Consider the following 21,757-nt stretch of genomic DNA (forward strand, 5'->3'; position numbering starts at 1 on the left):
TGGCCCACTTTATCATGCCCGTATTAGCAGTACAGCGGTGCCGAAGGGGACGGCCTGATACTCGAAGAAAAGTAAAGGAAGACAAGTATGGTAGCAGAATAAGCATGCGTGTCATGGTGCCGTTCTTCCGCCAGTTTTTTTTTTTTTTTTTTTTTTTTTTTTTTTTTTTTTTTTTTTGCTTAAAACGGGTTCTTCAAACAACGCGTGTCCGAATACACCCAAGAACATCAAAATACAAAATCTCGCGTAGTGCCGATGGCAGCTCCCGCTCTCCTGCCCACAGGGCGTATCCCGATTGGTGTGCTGCATATGCAGCTACCCAGTCAGCCGCCCCGTTGGCCTCCCTGAATACATGCTTAGCCTCAAAGGCCACAACATCCCTCACCATCATCCTAATATCCCGGATCAGAGGATGGTCAATGCTCTCCCGCCGAATCCACCCAATGACAGTGGATGAGTCGCCCTCTAAGATGATCGAGCTAGCCCGCAATACCCGCCGCGCATGGCAAAGGCCGGCCCAGGCAGCTCGCAACTCCGCCGCTGGCACTGATATGTCAAATAGCCGGCAACCGCCCGCTGCCACTACCCTAGAGTGAGGGTCACGTATGACAAAGCCGGCACCGCCTCGTGTACCACTGTCTAGTACTGAGCCATCAAAATTGACCTTGAGGAAACTCGGGGGTGGGGGCTCCCAGGTGAAGAACACCGTCCGAAGAACTGCCGGAGCAGAGAAGGAACCCCAGGTGTCCCGAGCTATCAAGGTCGTATCTGAAGGGCTGGTAGGTCTGAACTCCATCGCCAGTACACGAGCGGACTCCGCAACAAACCTTGGCGACATCCTACGCTCGCCAAAGGTGCGAGCGTTCCGTGCCAACCAGATCTGGTGGGCGGTGCAAATCGCTCGGGTAGCCTCATGACATGTCCGGGGACTAGCCAGCCACTTTAATGGCAGGTCGTCGTTGCTTGAACACCAAGAAACCGGAATAATATATTGCTGTTGATAGCTATTCATTTTCTAGCAGCAACGACCGTTATCTTCTATTAAGCTGTATGATCGAAATATTTTTAAAAAATATTTAAAAGAGATTATGAATTGGATCTTCGTATTCCTTTTGGATACCCACTCAAAATGATCATACATCCCTCTATTTAGCAGCCAATAATTCTTGGTTTAAATCTTGGATGGTGAACTCCAATTATTTGGCGTGGTGATTAGAGTGGCTGGCTCTCCCTCCCTTGCTATCGCAGAAAAATTAAGATGGCGAGGACCGTGTTTCTTGGTGCTCTGGTTCGGCAAAATTTAACTCCCGTAATTAACATACAATGGCACCTAGCTCTCACACAATCATCAATTCTTTTCTCTTGAGCCAATTGAGACAGAAATCCACCAACAAATTCAATCCCCTGCAAACAACATGTGCATAACTAAAGATTAGAAAGCTAGATTCTTTAGAGGAAAAACTGCATGACAGAATGATGCAGATCATAATACACAAAATTTTATGCAAACTTCATCCCGTCTCCACCTCCATTATTCCCATCTTCCAAAAGCAAGAGTCCTATAAAGACTAACATAAAAATCCATACCATCCTCTTCAATTAATATCAATGTTGCGTGAGATAAACATTTGGCTTGGAGAATAAGGGTGAAAGAGAAGAGAGTCACAAAAGACCTGAATTAATGCTCCAGTTTTCTGAATTCTTAAGATGTTCGGATTAATAGCAATTTGCTGCTGACAAGTTGGTAAAGGACCAGTTCATCAATCAAAGAAGAAATGCCCATTATGCAAAAGGGAAGCGGCTGTTGTCTTAACCACATAAAGGTGCCACTTGAAGTAATATGAACTGACCATCAATGCCTTGCGGCTCCTTAAACTCGTCCAGAGTGAAAATAAATAACATTTGTTGTTGTATATTTGAATCGAAATATAACAACTTAGTTTGGCAGAAGAATCCTAGGCATCAGGGGAGATAATTCAAGATGAAGTCTTCAGATATTTATATAAATTCTACAGAAAAAATCATCCATCACCATTTTAACTCCTTAATATTCTGACGACTAGATGGACTTTGGAGGTCAAAGGATTCTAATTCCTAGCACTCATTAGATGAACTATATTAAATTACTCACTTAGTTCTCTTGCATAATTTCTAGATACTTGCACTACTACCTCTATGTGTGTTCATACTTGTTATTACCTAACTAGCTAATCCAAACAGCGTTGCCTCAGATTGTATCACAAAATCGTTGCCTTCAGATTGAATTTTAAGAGATAAAATGTTTTAATAATAATAATAATAATAACGCACATGATCAAGTGCCTTTTACCTTAACCATTCTTGTCTTTCTATTCTTAAAAGGCTATAGGTTTGCATCCGTGCTTACTCATGGAAAATTTTGTTGGATCAGTAAGTGCCGAGGAGGAAAATAATTGAATAGAAAAAAATGCAAGATCCAATCTAAGCTTGTGCTCGGATCAGCTTATTCATTAACAAAAAGGGACTGATGTTGACTTTGATGACAATTGGAAATCTTAAAATTTTATAAATAGGACTCAAAAGTCAAGAACAAAAACTAAAGTGAGAGAGAACATTGGTTCTCAAAAACACACGAAAACTCACTGGCCATCAAAATTAGAGTAAAGAAGTCTAAGTGCTAGGTATGGATTTAAGATGTAAAGCCCCAATAAAGCATTCCATTTGCACCAAGAACTGACCTTAAAAATAAAACAACAAAGAAAAACTATGAACAGCCAGATTTCTTTAAGAACCCTTGATAAAAAGCCTCCATTTTAGAAGAGAAAATGAATATCGTGATTCATATGGATATAAGACCCCCATCAAGTTTGCAAAGACATTAGAGTTTAAAAATCTTGCACGCAAAAAACTTTGATTTGCATAGGGTGAAAGCTGAAAATAGCACATTTGAGCTCTTGAAATCATGCACGATACTTAATCTTCATATTTTGGAAAAGGAGCCACTTTAAGAGTATGTGATGCACATGTCATGGACTTACCTAATGTATACTTAAGCCAATATATGTCAAAAGATGACAAAAAAACAAAGATAATTGGTAGTAAGTTTGGACTACTATAGATTAAGAGACAATTTTAAAGATCTAATTAAATAAAGTTGGTACGAACAAAATATATATAGAGTTGGAAGGACTTGATGTCAAGATGGATCAAAGATCTCGAACAATACCAAAATGAGTGGAGATTTTATCTAATCAAGAAGCGTACTGTAAAGAATATTCTTTTTTTCCTTATTTGTAAGACTCTTTACCTTCTTAGCAATAAATTAATACGAGCATATTTATAGCTAGGTTTAAGAGATCCCATAAGCATACATAAGTGCTTCCTAGTTTTTGTAAAAAGTATATTGAATTGATTGAAATTTCAAGTTATATTCTCCATTGTTTTGTGAGAGTTCTTTCTTTTTGCTCCTTCCTCCTATCTTCTACTTTATTGTTGTGTGGATTTTCTTTCTCAAGGAGAGATTACTATGTGCACTAGTATATTTGGTTGCAAGTAAAACCATGAACCATAAAAATGAAAACTAAGACTTTTCCATGAAAATGAATAAGTTTTTTAGAAGAATAGTTGTAAAATTTTCCAAATTTATTACTTATGTAGTGGAACAAATAAAAAGAAAACTGGAGTTTAATTTTTAAAAATGGTTTTTAAAGTAGTTTCTTAACATGTATGTCAAAAAGTCAAATGCTAAAGCTAATTTGTTCACTGCAAATCAGTGTGAAAACTGCAAAATCTTGAAGTGTTTTTGGGAACAATGTGATCCGATCAGAATCAACTTTGCCGAGATACTGATTTGCACCATTCAAGAACTAGATTTCTTTTAGGTAAGCTAGAAACTAGATCATCGATAAAAAAAACAAAATAAATAAAAAACCATCGGAGCTCTAGAATCCAAGAAGTAGCGTTAATTTTGACAGGACAATAGATTTAAAGCCTAAAAGATAACATAAAATCGCAACTAAAAAGAAACCAACCGCCGAAAAAAAAGGAAATCAATGAAAGATGTCAAGGATAGGAGGGAGGACAACTGGCAAGTATATTTACTTGTTAACGAATTGCTCACGGACGATGAATGCGATGGCAAAGGTATCGAGATGGGAGAAGATGGATGGATGGTCATGTGAATGGATGGAAAGTGAACCTATTGCAAGTTCTAGCCCTTTTCTCTCTCTCTTTCTCTCTCTTACATGCGCACGCATATGCATACGTGTACAATTGGAAACAAACAAGGCTCATAGCTAAGGTAATAGAAAGAATATTTTTAGTTTGCTATTGATTGTATTGCTACTTCATAAAATCATGCAACATAAATCATGCAACATATGACCACTCATACTTCTAAATTTCAACGGAACCAAATCCTCAAACCTCACCTAGATTAAAAAAAAGTACGGTTTAATAATCTCTGATCGAGGTACTGGGCCGCTCATTTTAAAATTAACACGTGGAGAGAATAACATCTCATCATATGGTGAGGCTATAAATCAATAGTAAGTCCCTAAAGTCATTGTTATACTTAAAATATTCTAGGTATGATGCTAAATAAGATGAGATCAAGATACAATTTAGATTGCACTATCATGTTATTGCCTTAAGTGAACCATGTTGCTTGAATAAGTGACACATGCCTCTAAATTGTATGGTCTTTTAGTAATAATTAATTTTTTGATTTTTAGTAAATATGGGTTATTTAAGTGGCATATATATGTTCTCTAGATACAGGTACCTAGTTGTTAATTAATTTCTTAAATTTTAGTAAATGTGTTGTAATTGTTGGAACCAACACATCCATCACATAGTTGATTGGTGGTTTTATGAGGGGTAGTAGTATTTAGCTTCGTAATTTAGGTTGCATACCATCTATTCCATTATAAATGTAAATATAATGATTGAAAGTTATCGAGGTCACACACATAATGGTTTTGACAAATATGACTTCATATATTATTTAAGGTAGGTTATTACCCACCAGAGCATTCTGATGTACATGGCTTAATGATGTAAGAGACAGCAAACTACAATCACGCTTGCATTTTTGCGAAGGATGCTCATTAAATGACACTTTCTTCTGAATAAAAATTATCTTTCTTCTCAAATTTGATATCTCTCGTCTTACATACATAATCATCTAATTTAATTTTCTAATTAATTATCTTTTGCATGCTGGAGAGTGATATGATTAAGGATTAATTCCTTGACAGATGCTAATCAAATAGGATTTGGTTTAACTTGTGGCCATACTGCAAGCATGATTTGAAGAGTTAAATTGTCAAAGCAACCAAATTACAACTTCTTAAAAATCTCACTTTTTTTGTTTGTGTGTGTTTATTCTTGCTGGAATCTACTATATAATTTTATTTCGAAAATATCCACTACATATTTCAATAATCTAAGCTATAAAGGATTTCACCCATCTGTCCTGCTCAGGTGCCAAAAATCGTGAAGAGCGTCCCTTCCTCCCAACCCCAACCAAATGGGGGGGAGGCAAAAAAAAAAAAAAAAAAAAAAAAGGGAATTTAAAGGCCTGGACAGTAAAGGTGCCTCGAAAGTAGAGAGCATAGTACACAACAGACGGACGGTTGTGATTGGACTTGTTCCAGATCCTAATCTTATAGGCCAGCTGTTCTTTCCTTACTGACGGTCCTTCGTCAGGGGCGTTATGGTCAAACTAAATTTCATGTTAGTCCTCAACGTTATTATACCTCTCCGGTGGAAATACCTCAGATTTCCTTCCTCTCTTTCCAACGCCCTGCCCGCAGTTCCCTCTCCCTTCCCCATACCCCGCGCCCCTTCTCGCCAGCCGCGTCGCCGTAGCCAGGAGCGATGTTTTCTCTCCATCGTAAGAACCCTGATTCCATCCATCTTCTATCCCTCTCCTCGCCAAATTTCTACAGATTTTTCGAGAATTATAATTCTTTGCAGTTTTCTTTTCCTTTCCAATAGTTCGTGGTCGACGTCAGTTATTTCTTTCCTTTTCGATTCCCGTCATTTTTTTTCGTTCTAGGGTTTCGTCCGAAACATGTTCATGTTTTTCTCCATAAAATCTTGGGGAAAGAGAGCAAGAACCGATTCCGGGTTATTGATTTGCCTTCCCCGCAGTCTTTTAGCGTGGATTTTCGCCGTTTGTTTAAGTTTGTCTCAGGGTTTTAGCGGCTAAAGGAGTGGTCGGGAAGGTTTGTCTTTTGCGGAGCTTCGTCATTGCTGCATACGACCTGTCCGACAACTAGGGTTGTTGTCTCCTTGATAGCCGTGGTTTTATCACGGCAACGGCCCTGGAGCTAGTGTAATCACTGCGTTGGTTTTCTTAGAATCTAGTTTGTCGCAGTTCAAGATCACTTCTTTTTCCTCACAATTTGTCGTCCTGGAATTCAAAGCAGTCGTCTAACGGTATTTGATACGCGAGTTTTAGATTATTCTCTTTTCTTGAAATTAAACACGTACATTTCTGAATTTAGGGTTCAGTGTTTTATCTCTGCATACCTTAGTTGATATTATTTTGGTTGACTGGAAGTGGAATGTAGATTTTCGTCTTGCATGTCTTGAATGTATTTCCGAACCAGTACAATTACCAATGTAGTTGAGGGCTTATATTAGTACTGCTTCTGATGAAGGTGATCCATGGTTGGAAAGGAGAGTGAACGTCATATTTCTTTGGATTTTTAAATTGCAGATGGAGAAATAGTTGTTAACCTTTAGAATGGATTAGAAATAAGCTTAAGTATTTTATAGTTATTCGGGTAGAAAAGCTGAATTGCACACATATGGAGATGCATAGCAAATTAACTATGCTCACTGAATTTGAAGGAAAGCCTTCAATTTGTTCTTGATTTAAGTTAGAGTTGACTTTCATTAATGACCATCTGGTTGCATTTATGGCAGGCTTATTGTGATCATACATATCGAAGGGTTGTTCTTTTATTTTGTTTCCCCTAGTTTCCTTTTACTCTTATGAGTTGTGGAGGGCTCACCACTCTGATTTCAATCAACTAACCTTCTATTCTTTCGATTACTATCAACCCATATAATTCTGCAGGTCACTTGGTCAAAACATACTGAAATTATGCTTTGTAGTGCCTTACAAGTGAAAATAGATGGCTAGTGGTACCCGATCAGGACGTCTCAATAAGGATGAAGGCACTAGCAACTCAAAGACGAGGAGTGCTGGGGGAATAGTGAAAGATATGAAAGGGTCCATTGCTTCTGGTTCAACAGCAAATGGCAGCTCAAAATGCAGAAATAATAAAATCAATTCAAAAGATATCAAAAGTCCGACCACCCTGGGCAATGCATCAATGGATTCATCTAATTTGAAAAGGTCTACTAGGGAAACACCTATGAAAAAAATGAGTGCATTTTCTAGCTTGCAAAAATCTGGAAGGCCTAAAAATCAAACTCCAGCTTCTTTAGATAAGAGGAAGTTGGAAGGAACTGAGAAGAAAAGGCCACAAAGTCCTTTGAGAAGGTCAGAGAGAATTGAGAAGTACAGTGCTTCAAGTTCATCTGGTTCAAAGATGTCCAACAAAAGCTCAAGTCCACTGACGGAGAAGAAGAAAGTGAAGGAAGTGAATAATGAAGAAAACTTAGGGGAATCAGTCACCAAAGAAGAGAGAAAAGACAAGAAACTTGATGTTAAGAGTGATGGATTATTGAAAAAGAGAAAGAGATTGGATGCACGCAGTTACAGGGCATTACTTAAGCCACAGGTGAAGAAACCCAGAAGTTCAGGTAATACTTAAACAGTTCAACTAAGTTTCTTTATTGTTATTTATGCCTATTCATTCAATTTTGAAACAAAACATTGTCATGTAGAAAACCTTTGCATGAAGCAGTATATGGTTCTCTTTATATCTGCATGATGCTTACTTTTGTTGTAAAAAATAAAGTAACTTTGTCTTCTAGCTATGCTTGTTCTGGCATCCTGCTTGATTTTACTTGCAAATTCATGCATTCTAATTTTTTTCTGTTGCTGATTTTGGACTTTTAGATGCTACCGCAATGCACCAGAAAGATGACACATCACACGGAGATAAAATTGATTCTGGGGCTTGTGATTCTATGGAGTTGAAAAAAGATGGACATGGATGCAGTGAAAGAAAGGAAGAGGAGCTTAGGTGGAAATGTTCCGATGAAAAATTTGAAGAAGCTGTGGAGGGCTCTAGTTCTGACTCAAAAGATCTTGCTGAGTTGACATTGGGAACTGTGGGAAACAGAAAGACACCTAGTTCTAGCATGAAACATGAATTTATTGAAACTAATGAGCCTAGAACTGAAGATGGTTGGTCACAATCAAAGTGCGGTGGTATTTTGTTACAATCTTCTCCAGTTGGGAGCACTGCCAAAGAGAATAGTGGTGGTGATGTTCGAAGAGAGAACAATGTTGAAGGCGACAGAATTAATGCATGTGGATTTGATAGAGAGGAGCTCGGAACTGCAGAACTGGTAGAGTCTTCCTCTGAAGATAAGGCCCTTGCTGGTGATCTTTATCCAGAAAGTGGGCCCATTTCAGTAAGACCATCAAATAAACAAATCCTTATTCTGGAAACTTCCACAGCAGATGCCATGTCCTCCTCTCCTTCCATGACTGAAAAGAAAAATTTGGAGCGATGCACAGTGTGCTCTAAACTTCAAAGGTGTGCTTTCATTTTTCTCGCTTCTCCCTTCATAATGTTGACTTCAGATTCTCCTTATTTTTCAAGGTAGTGTTTGTTTTATTTGGTTCTCCTCTTGATTCTTTATATCCAATGGTGGTGCCAAATATCTGATGGAAGCAATTATTTCCTGGAAATATTGTTCCCTTAGGGTGTGTGAGCAACTTGGAATTGAATCATTTAGTTCTACCCTGCTAGCCCTTTGGTTGGTATGGCTGTGAAATGTGAATAGACATTCTTGAAGTAAAAACAAAACCCAGCATGTCCTACAAAGCAGGACTAGTGATGTGTGCCGCCATGGTAGCCAGATTTTCAATGCTCTGCTCTTGTTGTTCTTCCTGTTGCTCAAACAAGTTTCATTTGTTATTCTATAAGACAAGATCACAAGAATTTATGGCTTCTGTGAAAAAATATGAGTTTTTTTTTTAAATACCTTGTTGGAGAAGGGGCGAGCTAATTCCTCCATTTTACCTTAGAGAAAGGTTGGAAAGACACTAATGTGCTATCTTTTAAAGGGATAAAAGTGAATAATACTAACTAATTCTAGCTTTCTATTCTAGTGAGGTTTATGGAACAGAATAAGACTGTAGGCCATTGGCATGTTTCTCTTTTTGGGGTCGTAGAAAGTGTTTCCCCTATGCCTTGCTGAATGTAGACTCTACCTTTTTATCTCAAGAACAACTTTTTTGACTACAGCACTTAATGTTCTCAACCATGTTTTGCTGAGAAATAAGTTTGATTCAGTTACAGCTTACTATTCAAAACAAATGTCTGATCTTGTTTATAGAGTGTTTTTCTTACCGCAAATTATCAATTTCTTGCTCTCATTTCTTTTTTTTTATTTTGATGGCAAATACATCTCAGACTCTTTTTCTCCATAAAAAGATATGATAGAATGTGTCACATGAAAGATGATAGGGAATGAATTGCTTAAGCATCTTGGAGGTCACCTAAAAGTCTAGTCAGGTTTTTATACGTAGCGGGAAGTTCCTTTTCCTCAAGTGGCTAGTTGGCTAAAAGTGACTTAAGATGCTTTCTAAATAATTTAGAGTGCTTGGGCAAAATTAATTACCATAATATGTGCCTATGAAAATCTTCTAAATCTATGAACAGATAAACGTAGTATATGAGGTTTATATCAAATGACATATAATCTTATTTTAACTTATTTTGAATTTACTTATTTTAATTTATATTTTTCTATTTCTAAATAAGTGTTATACATTTTTATTTTTAATAATCTTTTAACATTTATTTCTAAGCTTGCAAATTGCACAAAGTGCACATAATATGCTGAAAGGTCCAAAGTCCAAACAGTACAAATACTCTAAAATGTACTTAATGCATCTTCTTGGCTTGTTTTGATTCTATTTATACTTCCATTTTTTTTGTCATTTTCTTTTTGTCATTTTCTTGACTTGTAAATGAACTGAAATCACTGAAACCGCCAAATTTGAATTTCATTTGGCCTGCCTTAAACCATCCTGAATTTTGAACCTTGAGAGATATATTCTTTATATGCTCCACTGAGAGTGTGGACATGCTTTTAAGTGGTAAAATATATTTGATGTGCCAAATGATTTTGTTCCCAAAGATCTTTATACAAGTCTGTAACTTTTGATTTTCATGGATGAATTCGTGCATATGAGATCAGAATTCTTATTATTTATATGCCAGTGTTTCGGGCAGGGTGCAAGACTCTGAAGATCAGGAATTATGTTCATGTAAACACACAACAGAACATGAGGTATGCTCTTTTTTCTCTTATAGCTGCTTGTAATCCTTTTATCATAATCTTTTTGTTTTGTTTTTATTTAAGTAGTGCAGCAAGAAGGTAGGTGGTAAGCATGCATATTAAGCTAACTAATTTTTAACAACAGTCCTTTCTTGTAGTCTTCATATTATAATGTGTTGGAAGTCTGGACTAAAATTTGGGAGTATATAGATTCTTATAGTCATAACCTGCTACAATGTTCCATCACCATACTGTTTTTATTCTGTGAGTTTTTCTGGTATTGTTCCCCCCTCTTATCTTGTTCTTGGATCTTTCAATTTGGAAGTGCATTACTACTGTATAATATGTACCACCTTGTTCATTTGCCTCACTTTGGTCACTTGTTTTCTTTGATCCTGTTCTTTGATCTTTGAAATTGGTAGGGCATTGCTGCTGTGCAATATTTTGCACCTTGTTCGTTTGCCTTATGCTTCTGCTCTCTTTCATTTCATCTTAGAAAAATGTAATAGTTGTTTGTCAGCAAAGTCATCTCTAACTCTTGGCTTAACATGTTGGTCAGACTTTGCAATTTGTAATATGAATCAAGGATCGCCGAACCGGGCCGTACTCGGTTTAGGCCGAATAGAGCCGACTCGGTCACAGATCGGGTCGTATAGATAGCCGTCCGGTTTGACTCGGACTCGGTGCGAACCGGGGGCTAACGACAATAATTATGCTGATGGTTTGGCTATCTACGAGAAGCATTGCCACTCGACCCGATTTTAGATATTATTATGTATGTTTGTTGGACTTTAAAAGTATGTAATTGATTGTATCTTGATTTGAAGACATTTTATATTATTTCTTTTATAATTTGTATCATTTTTAAGTAATAAGATGCATCATCTAACTTAAATCGGGATCATAGAAACATCAGAAAACATCAAGAAAACATTAAAAAAATATTTGAAAAGAGAGAACTCCCTCCGCCCCCCCCCCAAAAAAAGGGCGTGCCCGTGCGTGAACCGGTACGCCCAACCGGCTCGGTACCGGTTCGGACCCTAGTATCGAACCGTACTGGTCGCCGACTGGTACAACTTTCGGTACCGGTTCGGTGATCCTTGGTATTAATTAATATCCTTTGGTTTTGTCGGCTGAAATATTTATGGTATGCTTATTTTCTCTTTCTGCAGGAAGTCTTAGAGACGGTTGTTGTGTTGGAAAATCCACACAAAGATGAGACTGTTGCTGGGTGCCGTCAAGGGGTTGAAGCTAAAGGAAATTCAGTGCTAGAAACTACAGAACAATTTTCTGGATCTACAATGTACGGTGTACCTTGTATCTATGTTTACACTTTATTTTCATGGTTATGTAGCTCTGCTGAATGTATGGCACCCAGGCATTGTGTACTTGTACAATTTATCCTAACATTGTTTTTATTTTTGAAGGCAAAGCTTCATACCATCAGCTGATACTATAAATGTCACCGTTCCTATGGATGGGGTAACTAAATTTTTGTTTCACCAGAAGTTACTTTCATCTAATTTTCTTATTGTAGTAGTTTCTTTTCTTTTCTTTTTTTTTTTTTTTTGAAGTGTGCTATCTGCAAATTGATGTTGCCTTCTTTTCTTTAATTACTTGCATTAGGATAGGGGAAGACTTGAAGTCAGTGACTGCATAGGTGTTCCAAATGAGCAACTTAGCTCAACTTACTTGAAGGAATCCTCAATGGAAATTCAAACAGAAAGTGATGCCAATGCCTGCATCATCTGCAAGCATCCTGGACTGCTTTTGTGAGTGACCTTGTTTGCTATCTGTTTTTGGTTTTGATGTCAGTGTACATGCTAGCTCTCGTCTAAAAAGCATAAATACATAACTCTTAAAATCATAAATATGTGGTCTTTGTCATCCTATCATGGGTTTGCTTGATATATATATTTTTAAAGATAATGTTTCATTTACAAAAGGGTAATCTTTTTTTAATAAATTATTGATTGTAAGAAGTGAACTTCATATTTCTGATTGTCGATAACCATGGTGCCTTGTTCACCTTAAGAATAAATTGATTTTGTGATGTTAATGTACTATTTTTGTTGCATCCATATTTTATGTATTTGGTATCTGTCATATTTAGATTCTTTAATCTTCTGATAAAATTTACTGAATTTACGAAATGTGATCTTGACTTTGAGAATTGTTTGTGCTCCTGGCAGTTGCCAGAGATGTTCGCATGACAGAAACTTTTTAGACTATAACTGCAAAGTTTGACATTTTGATCCTAGACTGTTGAAGAACAACTACTATTGATCCAGTTGAGCCAATATCAGGGAGGGAAAGAAGGAGAAAATGCTTGATCGATACAAAACTTTTTCTTCTTTTTCTCTGAAAAAATGCAATACCTTATATAAACCTCATCAAGAAAATGGAGGGAAGGCATAATATGAAATGGATAGAAATTGCGCGGAAGGATTTGGTAAGACCAGTGTATGTTCTCCTTACTGGGAATAGATCATAATATGAAATGGATAGAAATTGCATTCATGAAGCCAATGCTAAATAATTGAGTAATGATTGATGATTATGATTTATGTTTATGGTTAGTGACCATATTAGATTCTATAAGTCCCTTCCAGTGCCGTTTATTTTACTGCTGTTGATTCAGTTTTTGAACTCCTATATTACATGCTAGTTTAAGTTCACATTGTCTGAAATAAGAAAGGATATTGGGATGCCTCTGTGGCTCTGTGTGTGTGTGTTTTGTGTGTTTTCCTTTGTTACATGGTACCTTAATTTCTCTTTTATGTAACTAAGAAATGGTAAATTATCTGTGTAATCTTAGATGTTGTGATGGGAAAGGCTGCAAAAGAAGCTACCATCTTTCTTGTCTGGATCCACCTCTGCAAAGTATTCCTCCTGGCCTTTGGCTTTGTATATGTTGCGTGAAAAAAAAGATAGAGTTTGGGGTACACTCGGTATCTAAAGGGATCGAATCCATTTGGGATGTTAAAGAGGGTGAGAATGATTATCAATCAAATTTTGAGACTTGCAAATTGATTTTCTGTTGAATTGAATTAATAATGTCAATCTTGCTAATATTGCACATGTGCTATGGTTCTAGGAATGCAGAATGGCAAGGTTTATCTTGTCAAGTATGAAGGTGTTTCCCATGTCCATAACCATTGGATTCCGGAAAGCCAGATGCTTCTTGAAGCTCCTACACTTGTATCTAAATTTCATAGGAGATATCAGAAAGAGAAGGTTCCCTATGGATATTTAATATGTCATCATGGACAATTTTGCCACTCCATTTTCTTATTAACACTTTGTAAACTATAAGCTGCATATTTTTTGCTAATTATCTTTCTTGTTTAATTTAATGTTTTCCAGGTCATAAGATGGAAGCAAGAATGGACTGAGCCTCACAGGTTGTTGCAGAAAAGGTTGCTGATGCCCCTGAAATTAGCTGATGAGTTTTTTTGTGGGCTTGGTAATAATATTTCATATTGTTATCATGAGTGGTTTGTGAAATGGAAAGGTCTTGATTATGAGCATGCTACATGGGAGTTTGAAAACTCACCATTTTTATGCTCATCTGATGGGAAGATGCTTATAAAAGATTATGAGACTCGGCGCGAGGAGGCAAAGAAAGCCTCTGATCCTTCAAGAATTGAGAAGGTAGGTTTGATAAGATTGATTTTTCCTCAAAGAGGCTTGCTTTAATTGTTAGTTTCACCTTTCTAGCATCACTGTTTACTGACAACATGAAGCTTGAATGCATTTTTTTTACATGTTTTGTTTTTCTTGACATGTCTATTCTAGCATGTAGTTTTGGATGGTTGTTTGTTAGAATTCATAAGCTAAGTTGCTAACTTCTAATGATCACTGTGTTGGGAGCTGAATTATTCCTTGAAGCAGCAATCACGCTGTTGTACTCAGTTTACTCTTTATTATAAACTATGTGCCATAATAAGTGAAGACTGAAAAATTTTATTGAGTATAAATTGTCAGGGGTAGGAATATTTTCATAAAAACAGGCTTAAACTTTCAAGTCTGAGGTGCACCGGGCCAGGCTCGGGCCTGGATTTTTTGTATTGATATGGGACCCCAACTTGGCCCAAACCTGGCGACCAAGCAGATGCTCAAGTCTACTGTAAGGAGAGATTTTAGTAGTGTTATCCCCGGATAATGATTCTAACTTCTCAACTCTTGACCACAAACTTTCTGTTGTGCGACATTTGCTCTACCATCCAGTCTCCTCAGCATTTTCTGGTCTCTCATGCCTTTCGAGAGGGGGAACCAGCCAGTGGACTTGCTGGCTTGTAATGGGTTCTGGGGGAATAGCCTTCTGTGGAGGAGGGGCCTCACTCTTGTCTTTATCTTCTCTTGTAACTGCTGATTGCTCCGGTTCTTCTTTCTTTACATTTTGAGGCCCGCGATTCTCCTTTCTACCAAAAAAAGGACTTTAGGAGTCTTCTCAGGATTCCAATATCACCTCTCTCTCTCTCTGATGTTACTTGGAAACTATCAGATGCATGGTCTGCCGTACCGATCGGTACGGGTCGGTACGTATCGGTACCGGACGGAATCGGTACGGTACAACTATATTTTTCGGTTTTAACTATTCGCAACTCGTACCGGTCGCTACCGGCCGTACTGACCCGCTACCGGCCGGCTCGTACCGACCTCAATTTTTTTTTTGGCTTTTGGCCCGAACCAGCCGAACCGGTACAATACCGGTTCGGTATGGTACCGTACCGGTACCGGTGCCCATCGGTACGTCGGTATGGTCAGTACAGCGGACCTTGATTCAGATGTATTGGAGGTTCAGGCTGATTAGTTCTTTTTTGTTGTCAAACTTATGTTGAAAGAGTCTAGGGTCATGATGGGCAAGCTAAGAGTCCTTTTAGGTGAATGGTGTTGTTGAAGTAGGGGTTCATGTAGAGTGATGAATGTTGAAGAATTTTGAACCATGCATTTTTTGGAAGAGGAGAACCAAGTTGGGTTGTTCTTCCTCTTCTCTCTTCTTTCCTCTCTCTATATCTTCTTTTTGCTGCTTGTACTCTTTTAACTGTTCCTTTTCTTTTTTATTCACTATTCTTTCTTCTCTACTGTCAAATGATTGAGCTTAATCTGATGAGATTTGAATAAACCTTTGCATGGTTGTTCTTCCCACTTCTCTTATTTTGTCCTTTCATTTCTTTAAATTGTTCTTTCTTTTCTACTATTACATATTTGAACTTGAACTGATTTTATATATGGAAAATTCTGAATCCTTTTTCATGCAACTTTGATTTCTCAAGACTACTTGAAACCAATAGCCTGCAATTCATCATTACTTTAATAATCAGTTAGTAGTCTATTTAGATCTGCATTTAAAATATTCATTTCTGAGAAAAACTGTCAACGTTACCTGAATTTTGACATTGAGTCAACTTTGAACCTACTTGGTTAGGCAAAAACCTTTAGAATCCCTTTACAGAACTCTTCTCTAACCTCTGATCCTAGGACTGTTTAATATGTCTTCTGTCTCTTGCAATATCTGGAATAACACCTCCATTGCAGTTCTGAAAAATTGGCCTTGATATCAACTTGAGCTTAACATCCTGGGCTTTCCTAATCCTTTAGGTTCACCATTGCATGCATACAGAAGCCTCCTGTCATCCTTCCATCAATGAGATGCTCTTAGACTGGGTTGTGATTGTTGAGACCAAATGTGGGGCATGTGACTATGGTGGTTCCACTTTATATATAAGTGTGTTCCGCATGCTCAAAAGCATGTGTCTGACCAATATTAGAAGAAACAGATGTTTAAATGTACAGTATTTTGTAGTCTATTGTTGTATTTATAAGGCAATTTATATAGAAGGCAAGTTTTGTAGTTTATTGTTGATAATGGCAATTTGGTAATATAGGTTATGAGAGAATGTGGAAAGGACTTTCACTCTATTTTTTAGATGACCACAAGAGACTTTTTTTGAGTTACCGGCATTTTAACATTTCTGTCATTCTCTATATTTTCGAAATTTTGTGTGATATGGTCATCAAATTAGCTACTAATATCTTTTTTTTTTTTTGACTTTAATTTACACTAAAATCCGGTTTAATATGCTTGAGTTGACACCTGCAAATTTCATATATGGAATGCTGAGCCTCGGCAGTGCTAGGCCTTCACTGATCCATTTTTTCGGTGCACCAGCTAATAGACAGACTTTGAGAATTCACTGTAGGGAACCAACCCCACACCCCCTTGTGTTAATCTGTGGATCTATGGGCCTGATGCAGTTCTTGGGGGTCTTAGGTAAAACAAAGAAGATGGGCGGTGCTTCTTTCAGCTTATGAATTCCGATTCAGGATATTACTTTGTCCTATTGTGGAGTTGCTAGAAAGTTTGTCTAAGGGTTGTTATGCAAAAGGTAATTGGAGGCATGTTTGATGTTCTCAGAGGAAGATGAGCAGTAGGTGATTTTTGACTGTTAGTTTCACTAGGATCTGATTGCATTTTTGTGTTATTTTAATTTTTTTAGATCTCTAAGAATCTTTTTAGAATATGTGCTTGTGCGGCTATCAACAAGAATTGGTTTTATTTTTTCTAACAAAAATTCTCTTTCTTCTTTTTTTAGTTGATTTTTAATATGGTTGTTAGCAATTTGCATTATGTGGCTAGCCACTTTTATTTGATTAGTTCCTGATTGCTATTTATAAGTTTGTAGGATTATTTTTTACAGGGATCTCTTGGAGTACCAATCCATTCCTTTGGTTTTTAAAACCTGTAGTACTTTCAGACTAGGCATCAAAGCAGGCTCTCAAGACTGAAATAGTGAGATATCTTTCTGTTGGGTGAAGTCCTTTTGCACTTTATTTCTTCCTTCTCACTTCCTTGATTATAAAAGATCTTAAAGCAGATCTCAGTTCCAATCCTTTTTCCAGATTTTCTCAAATTCTACTGATTCATCCTAAAGCTCCAAGAAACTTCATTCTTTATGTTAAGTTCTCCTTTTCTTAATTCCATGATGCCATATATCCCTAAATTTGAGCCTTTTCACTTCAATTCCAGATATATTTTCGGTTCAAAGTAACTATAATCATGTTTTTTCCAAAACAACTACCATCAACACCCATCATGCCTTGACCCAGCTACTTAGAGTCGGGTTTCTGAATGCTCATTTGTCAACCTTTACTATTAAAGGATACAAATGGTGTTATTTCAATCTTTTTTGTTCAAAATATGTTCATGTGTGTTTTAGTGGGTTGACATGAGGCTGAATGCTGGCAACAAAACTTGCCCAATCCTTTCCTTGGTACCTTCTCCACTTTGGGCTGTTCTGTAGCGCACCTCATATTTGATGAAAAAAGGTGTGTATGATGATGTTTTAAATACAGATTTGGACCCTAAACCCTTTGATCAAAAGTTCATCCTTTTCAAACAGTAAAGTTGCAGCACTAGCTTAGGCTGAGTCTATTAGGTTATTATATATCTGGAATGGCCTGGTCTTATCAAAACGTGAATTTATCTGCATAACATCACCAGGTTGGAGATTAATGGATACCATTATATTGTTTACTTTTGGCCTTGTGATGCTTTCTTTCAACCTTAAGCACTTCGTATAAAATGCTGAAATATTGGCATGTATACTTGCATGAGTTGCATCATTGGATTTTATGTTGATAATGTACTCTTGGCAAAAAAAAATCATCCGCAACTTCTCCTTGTTGTCTGGAACTTTCATTTTTTTTAAAAATTCTTACGTTTTGATATTGTTTGCTTTGATAGTCTAATCATTTTCACATGTTTGGTTTATATATTTTTTTTAATAGAAAATGTTGCTTAATCCCTCTATCTTATGCTAAGGTATTTTATCCTTCTTTATTGATGCTGTCTAGAAATGATCTATCTTGAGCTTTTCCTTGTTGAAATGATATTTTGTTATAGTGGACTAATCTATGTGGTTCCAGAAGATATAAACTATGTATCATTTTCCAGGCTTTACAGGTGAAGAAAAATCCTTTCTATAAATTGCCCAGGCTGCCTGATGGGTGCCCACCTGGACTTGATAATGATCATTTAAATTCTGTTAACCGGCTTTGTGAGTTTTGGCACAAGTCTCAAAATGCTGTTTTCATTGATGATCAGGTAGGTTTGCTAAATTAACAGTCAAGATCTTGTTTTTCTGTAACAGAAGTTTTGTAAACTACTTATGACATGAAGTTTCTACATTATTATGTTATTGAAAAGTGCCTTTTCCCTCTGGATGTGTTTTACAAAATATTTGTGTGTATTATATGCATGCATGCATGTGTCATAGTTCTCTAGTGGATATTTTAATTGAGATTTGTTTATTTTGGTATAGATGTACTAAATACCCTTCTTGGTGCTAAATGCCCAACTTCATGAGATCTTTCAAGATTGCTCGCAAATGTTGTAGACTAAAATCATGCAATAAGTGACATTTTGAAGAATATTTTCAAGAATGCAATCATGAAAAAATTATGAGAAAGTAGGTTGTGCATAAATAACTATTTTGATCACTTGACTGTATTTAAATAAGTAGTATTCTTTTTTGATGCCATACCTTTTTTTTTCCAGTGGGTTGGATTCACTACTAGTGCAGCCTTGAGCTCACCCACCCTTGCAAGTGAGCATGCCAAACATATATTTACCCTGTGGTTATGATATGTGCCAAGAATTGAAGTCATGAAAACTAAAGAATTTTGTTTGCCTAAGCATCATGTTTTTAGTAAAGTGTAAATTATTAGCATAAACAACAAACTTATCCTATCAATTTGTTTTTAACTTATTGATCTTACATCTTGCTTAACTATTGTTTTGAGGCTAAGGCTCATAATATTGGATTTTTTTTTTGTTAACTTCTTACCATGTCTTGCCATGTCCATCTATACGATCTGTGTTCCTTGCTTCATTAGGACTGTCTATATAGTTATCCTCTTTAGCATGGTTCACCTACCGGCCTGAACTGGGTGGTACGAGATGTATTGTACAATACCGGTTCGGTACAGGAGGTGCACCGACATTTGTTATGTCGAAAAAGATTCTATATCGTACCGTACCGACACAGTACTAGTGTGGCATTGGTATGGGATCCGCTATCAAGACGACGAACCTTGCTCTCCAATTCTTCTGAATTATTAGATATACTCTCTACTAGTTTGAACATACGGATGTTTCACTCTCATCATAGTTTCATAGCTCATAACCTTGACCATGACCTTATCGTATGGCCTAGCTCAACTATTTGGGATTGACATTACGGATCCTTGCTTGACCAACAAGGTTCACCAAACTGGTACCAAGGCTTGTATCGGCCAATGAGTGGTTCGTTTTGGTACCGGTCTATATCATATTGTGTTGGAGCTTATCGAAGTAGGAAGAGGGAGGGCAGGAGGGAGGAAGAGAGAGAGAGAGAGAGGGAGGGACAGAGGGAGGGGGGAGATAAAGAGAGGCCAAACTGCTTCCAGAGCTCCGGCTCCTGCGACGGGGATCGAGAGAGAGGGAGAGAGATAGGATGAGCGAGAGAGGCCGAACTGCTTTGATCTATCACGGGGGAGCTTCGAGAGCTTTGGATCCAATGATGGGGACCGAGAGAGAGAGAGAGACTTATCTGGTCGGGGTCGTCGTCATCGACTCAATGGGGATGGAGGGCTCCAGGGATTAGGGCTTCAAAGAGACCCAAGAAATGGGATTAGGGTTCCAATGTGGGAGGGCCTTTATATTTCGAACCTACCAGTTTAACGTGTTGGTAACCAATTGGTGCAGTTTGGTGTGCTTCGAAAGGATGGATCGCATGCCGTTCTTTGATCCAACAAAACTATGCCAGAAAAAGAGGATATAAAGATTGACCGGTACAAAAATCATCTCCATCAATCTACTCTCATTAAGGAGATGGTGAAATAAAGAAAAAAAATGGGGAGGAGAGAGAATACATGCATTGAAATTCTTTCTGTTGGAGGTTCAAGAATTTATGATGGGATGGACATCTAAGGCTAAGGAAGAATTCAAGGAAGTCCATTACTTAGAAGTGGTGATCTCATCTTGTCTTGCTTGCTGGGTGAGAGGAAGCTTTTGGACCACCTTTTTAAGCCAGATAGCGAGTGATCACTCAGCAGTGATACTGCCGGCTAGGAATAAGTACCTATTCCTTACGGGAATTGAACCCATGTCTTTGACATGAAATGACGATGTCCTAATCACTAGATGAAAGGGACCAAAAAGCAATTCTTCATATTCCTCGACTTCGAGAATAGAAGTGGTTCATTTTGTTTCTATATGAAATTCAACAATTTCTTTTGTGTTCATGTTGGCGATTTCTGATGTGAATTGGTTTCCCACCGACCAAATGACACATCAACCGTGCCCCTTCCTTTTCTTTGATCATAAAGTCCCTTGATCCGTTGCTTTGTCTTTCGTGCCCCTGTACCGTTCTTTCTAATTCAAAAAAGAAAGGGGGGAGATAAGGTCTCATTTTCCGTGTATCCAAACAAATAGATTGAAGAAGTAAAGTGGTTTGGTTGTTGTGTGTGTCGGAGGCGTACGGGATAGCCGAGTTGCTTACAAGGGGTGCCGTAATACCACCACTTATCAGGCTTGATGAGTGGTCCACGGAGCTGCATCCCTACTCGGTCCATGCACATTGCTCTCTTCTGGTGGTTGGCTGCCTATCGTAGATCTTCTCATTTCCAAAAAGATCCCGAGCTCGATTCGGTTTAGTATCAAGGTAATTCTTTTTCCGTTCCTATATATATGGGTCCGTGCAGCATTTCCACGAGATCGTTATGATTAATTAATAGGACTTGGCCGAAAAGTGTTCTTGCTTCTATCATTAGCTCAAGTAGTCCCCATTTCTAGTGTTTTAGGCACTTTTCGATGGCTCCCTTGATATATGTGCTAGGAAGTTTCTGAATAAGCGAGCTACTTCCGGAAAATGCCCCACCCCTAGGTTTGTTTTCTAGGGATTCATTGCTCGTTCTACGGTTATCCATAACGTGTTCAGCTTAATATTTATAGAATAGGGCTTTGGGGTAGGAGGGCTTTGTTTATGCAATGTTGCTCGCAAGACCCTATCCTCTGCCGAACTTGCAATCGCCGTCTCAAATTGAATGCTCAACTAAGGTCATGTACAACAACCCTAACCGCACGAGACTGGCCTGGGCCTACCCCTATCCCTAGAGGAGCCGTATGAGGTGGAAGCTCCATGTACGGTTTTGAAGCCGAGCCTTTCCAGCAATGGGGCCTAGGGATTGATATTGTATGGTTTAGGTTAGGCAGTCGGCCTATTATGAGCTAGCCGATTCTGCATGGTTTGTGTAACCTTGGTCACCAATCTTCTGCTTTCTTATCTATTAA

At 37.8% G+C, this 21,757-nt stretch overlaps 1 protein-coding gene across 3 annotated transcripts in view; it reads left to right on the top strand.

Moving 5' to 3' along the window:
• Nucleotides 1-5,748: 5,748 nt before the first annotated feature.
• Nucleotides 5,749-21,757, top strand: part of MOM (ATP-dependent helicase family protein) — a 35,502-nt gene continuing 19,493 nt past the window's right edge. For 2 of the 3 annotated variants that reach the window (XM_008809385.5, XM_026809707.4), the window contains exons 1-11: nucleotides 5,749-5,875; nucleotides 7,070-7,761; nucleotides 8,021-8,666; nucleotides 10,362-10,431; nucleotides 11,592-11,722; nucleotides 11,847-11,901; nucleotides 12,046-12,191; nucleotides 13,238-13,410; nucleotides 13,517-13,656; nucleotides 13,786-14,073; nucleotides 18,380-18,529. In XM_008809385.5, the coding sequence (XP_008807607.4) occupies nucleotides 7,128-7,761; nucleotides 8,021-8,666; nucleotides 10,362-10,431; nucleotides 11,592-11,722; nucleotides 11,847-11,901; nucleotides 12,046-12,191; nucleotides 13,238-13,410; nucleotides 13,517-13,656; nucleotides 13,786-14,073; nucleotides 18,380-18,529 (2,433 nt within the window). In that variant the 5' untranslated portion in view covers nucleotides 5,749-5,875; nucleotides 7,070-7,127. The remainder of the gene's footprint in view (nucleotides 5,876-7,069; nucleotides 7,762-8,020; nucleotides 8,667-10,361; nucleotides 10,432-11,591; nucleotides 11,723-11,846; nucleotides 11,902-12,045; nucleotides 12,192-13,237; nucleotides 13,411-13,516; nucleotides 13,657-13,785; nucleotides 14,074-18,379; nucleotides 18,530-21,757) is intronic. The other variant, XM_017845913.5, reaches the window with a different exon arrangement.

Source organism: Phoenix dactylifera, chromosome 10, assembly GCF_051530095.1.
Source record: "Phoenix dactylifera cultivar Ajwa chromosome 10, Ajwa_hap1_PhDact_Kaust_v1.1, whole genome shotgun sequence".
NCBI lineage: Eukaryota > Viridiplantae > Streptophyta > Magnoliopsida > Arecales > Arecaceae > Phoenix > Phoenix dactylifera.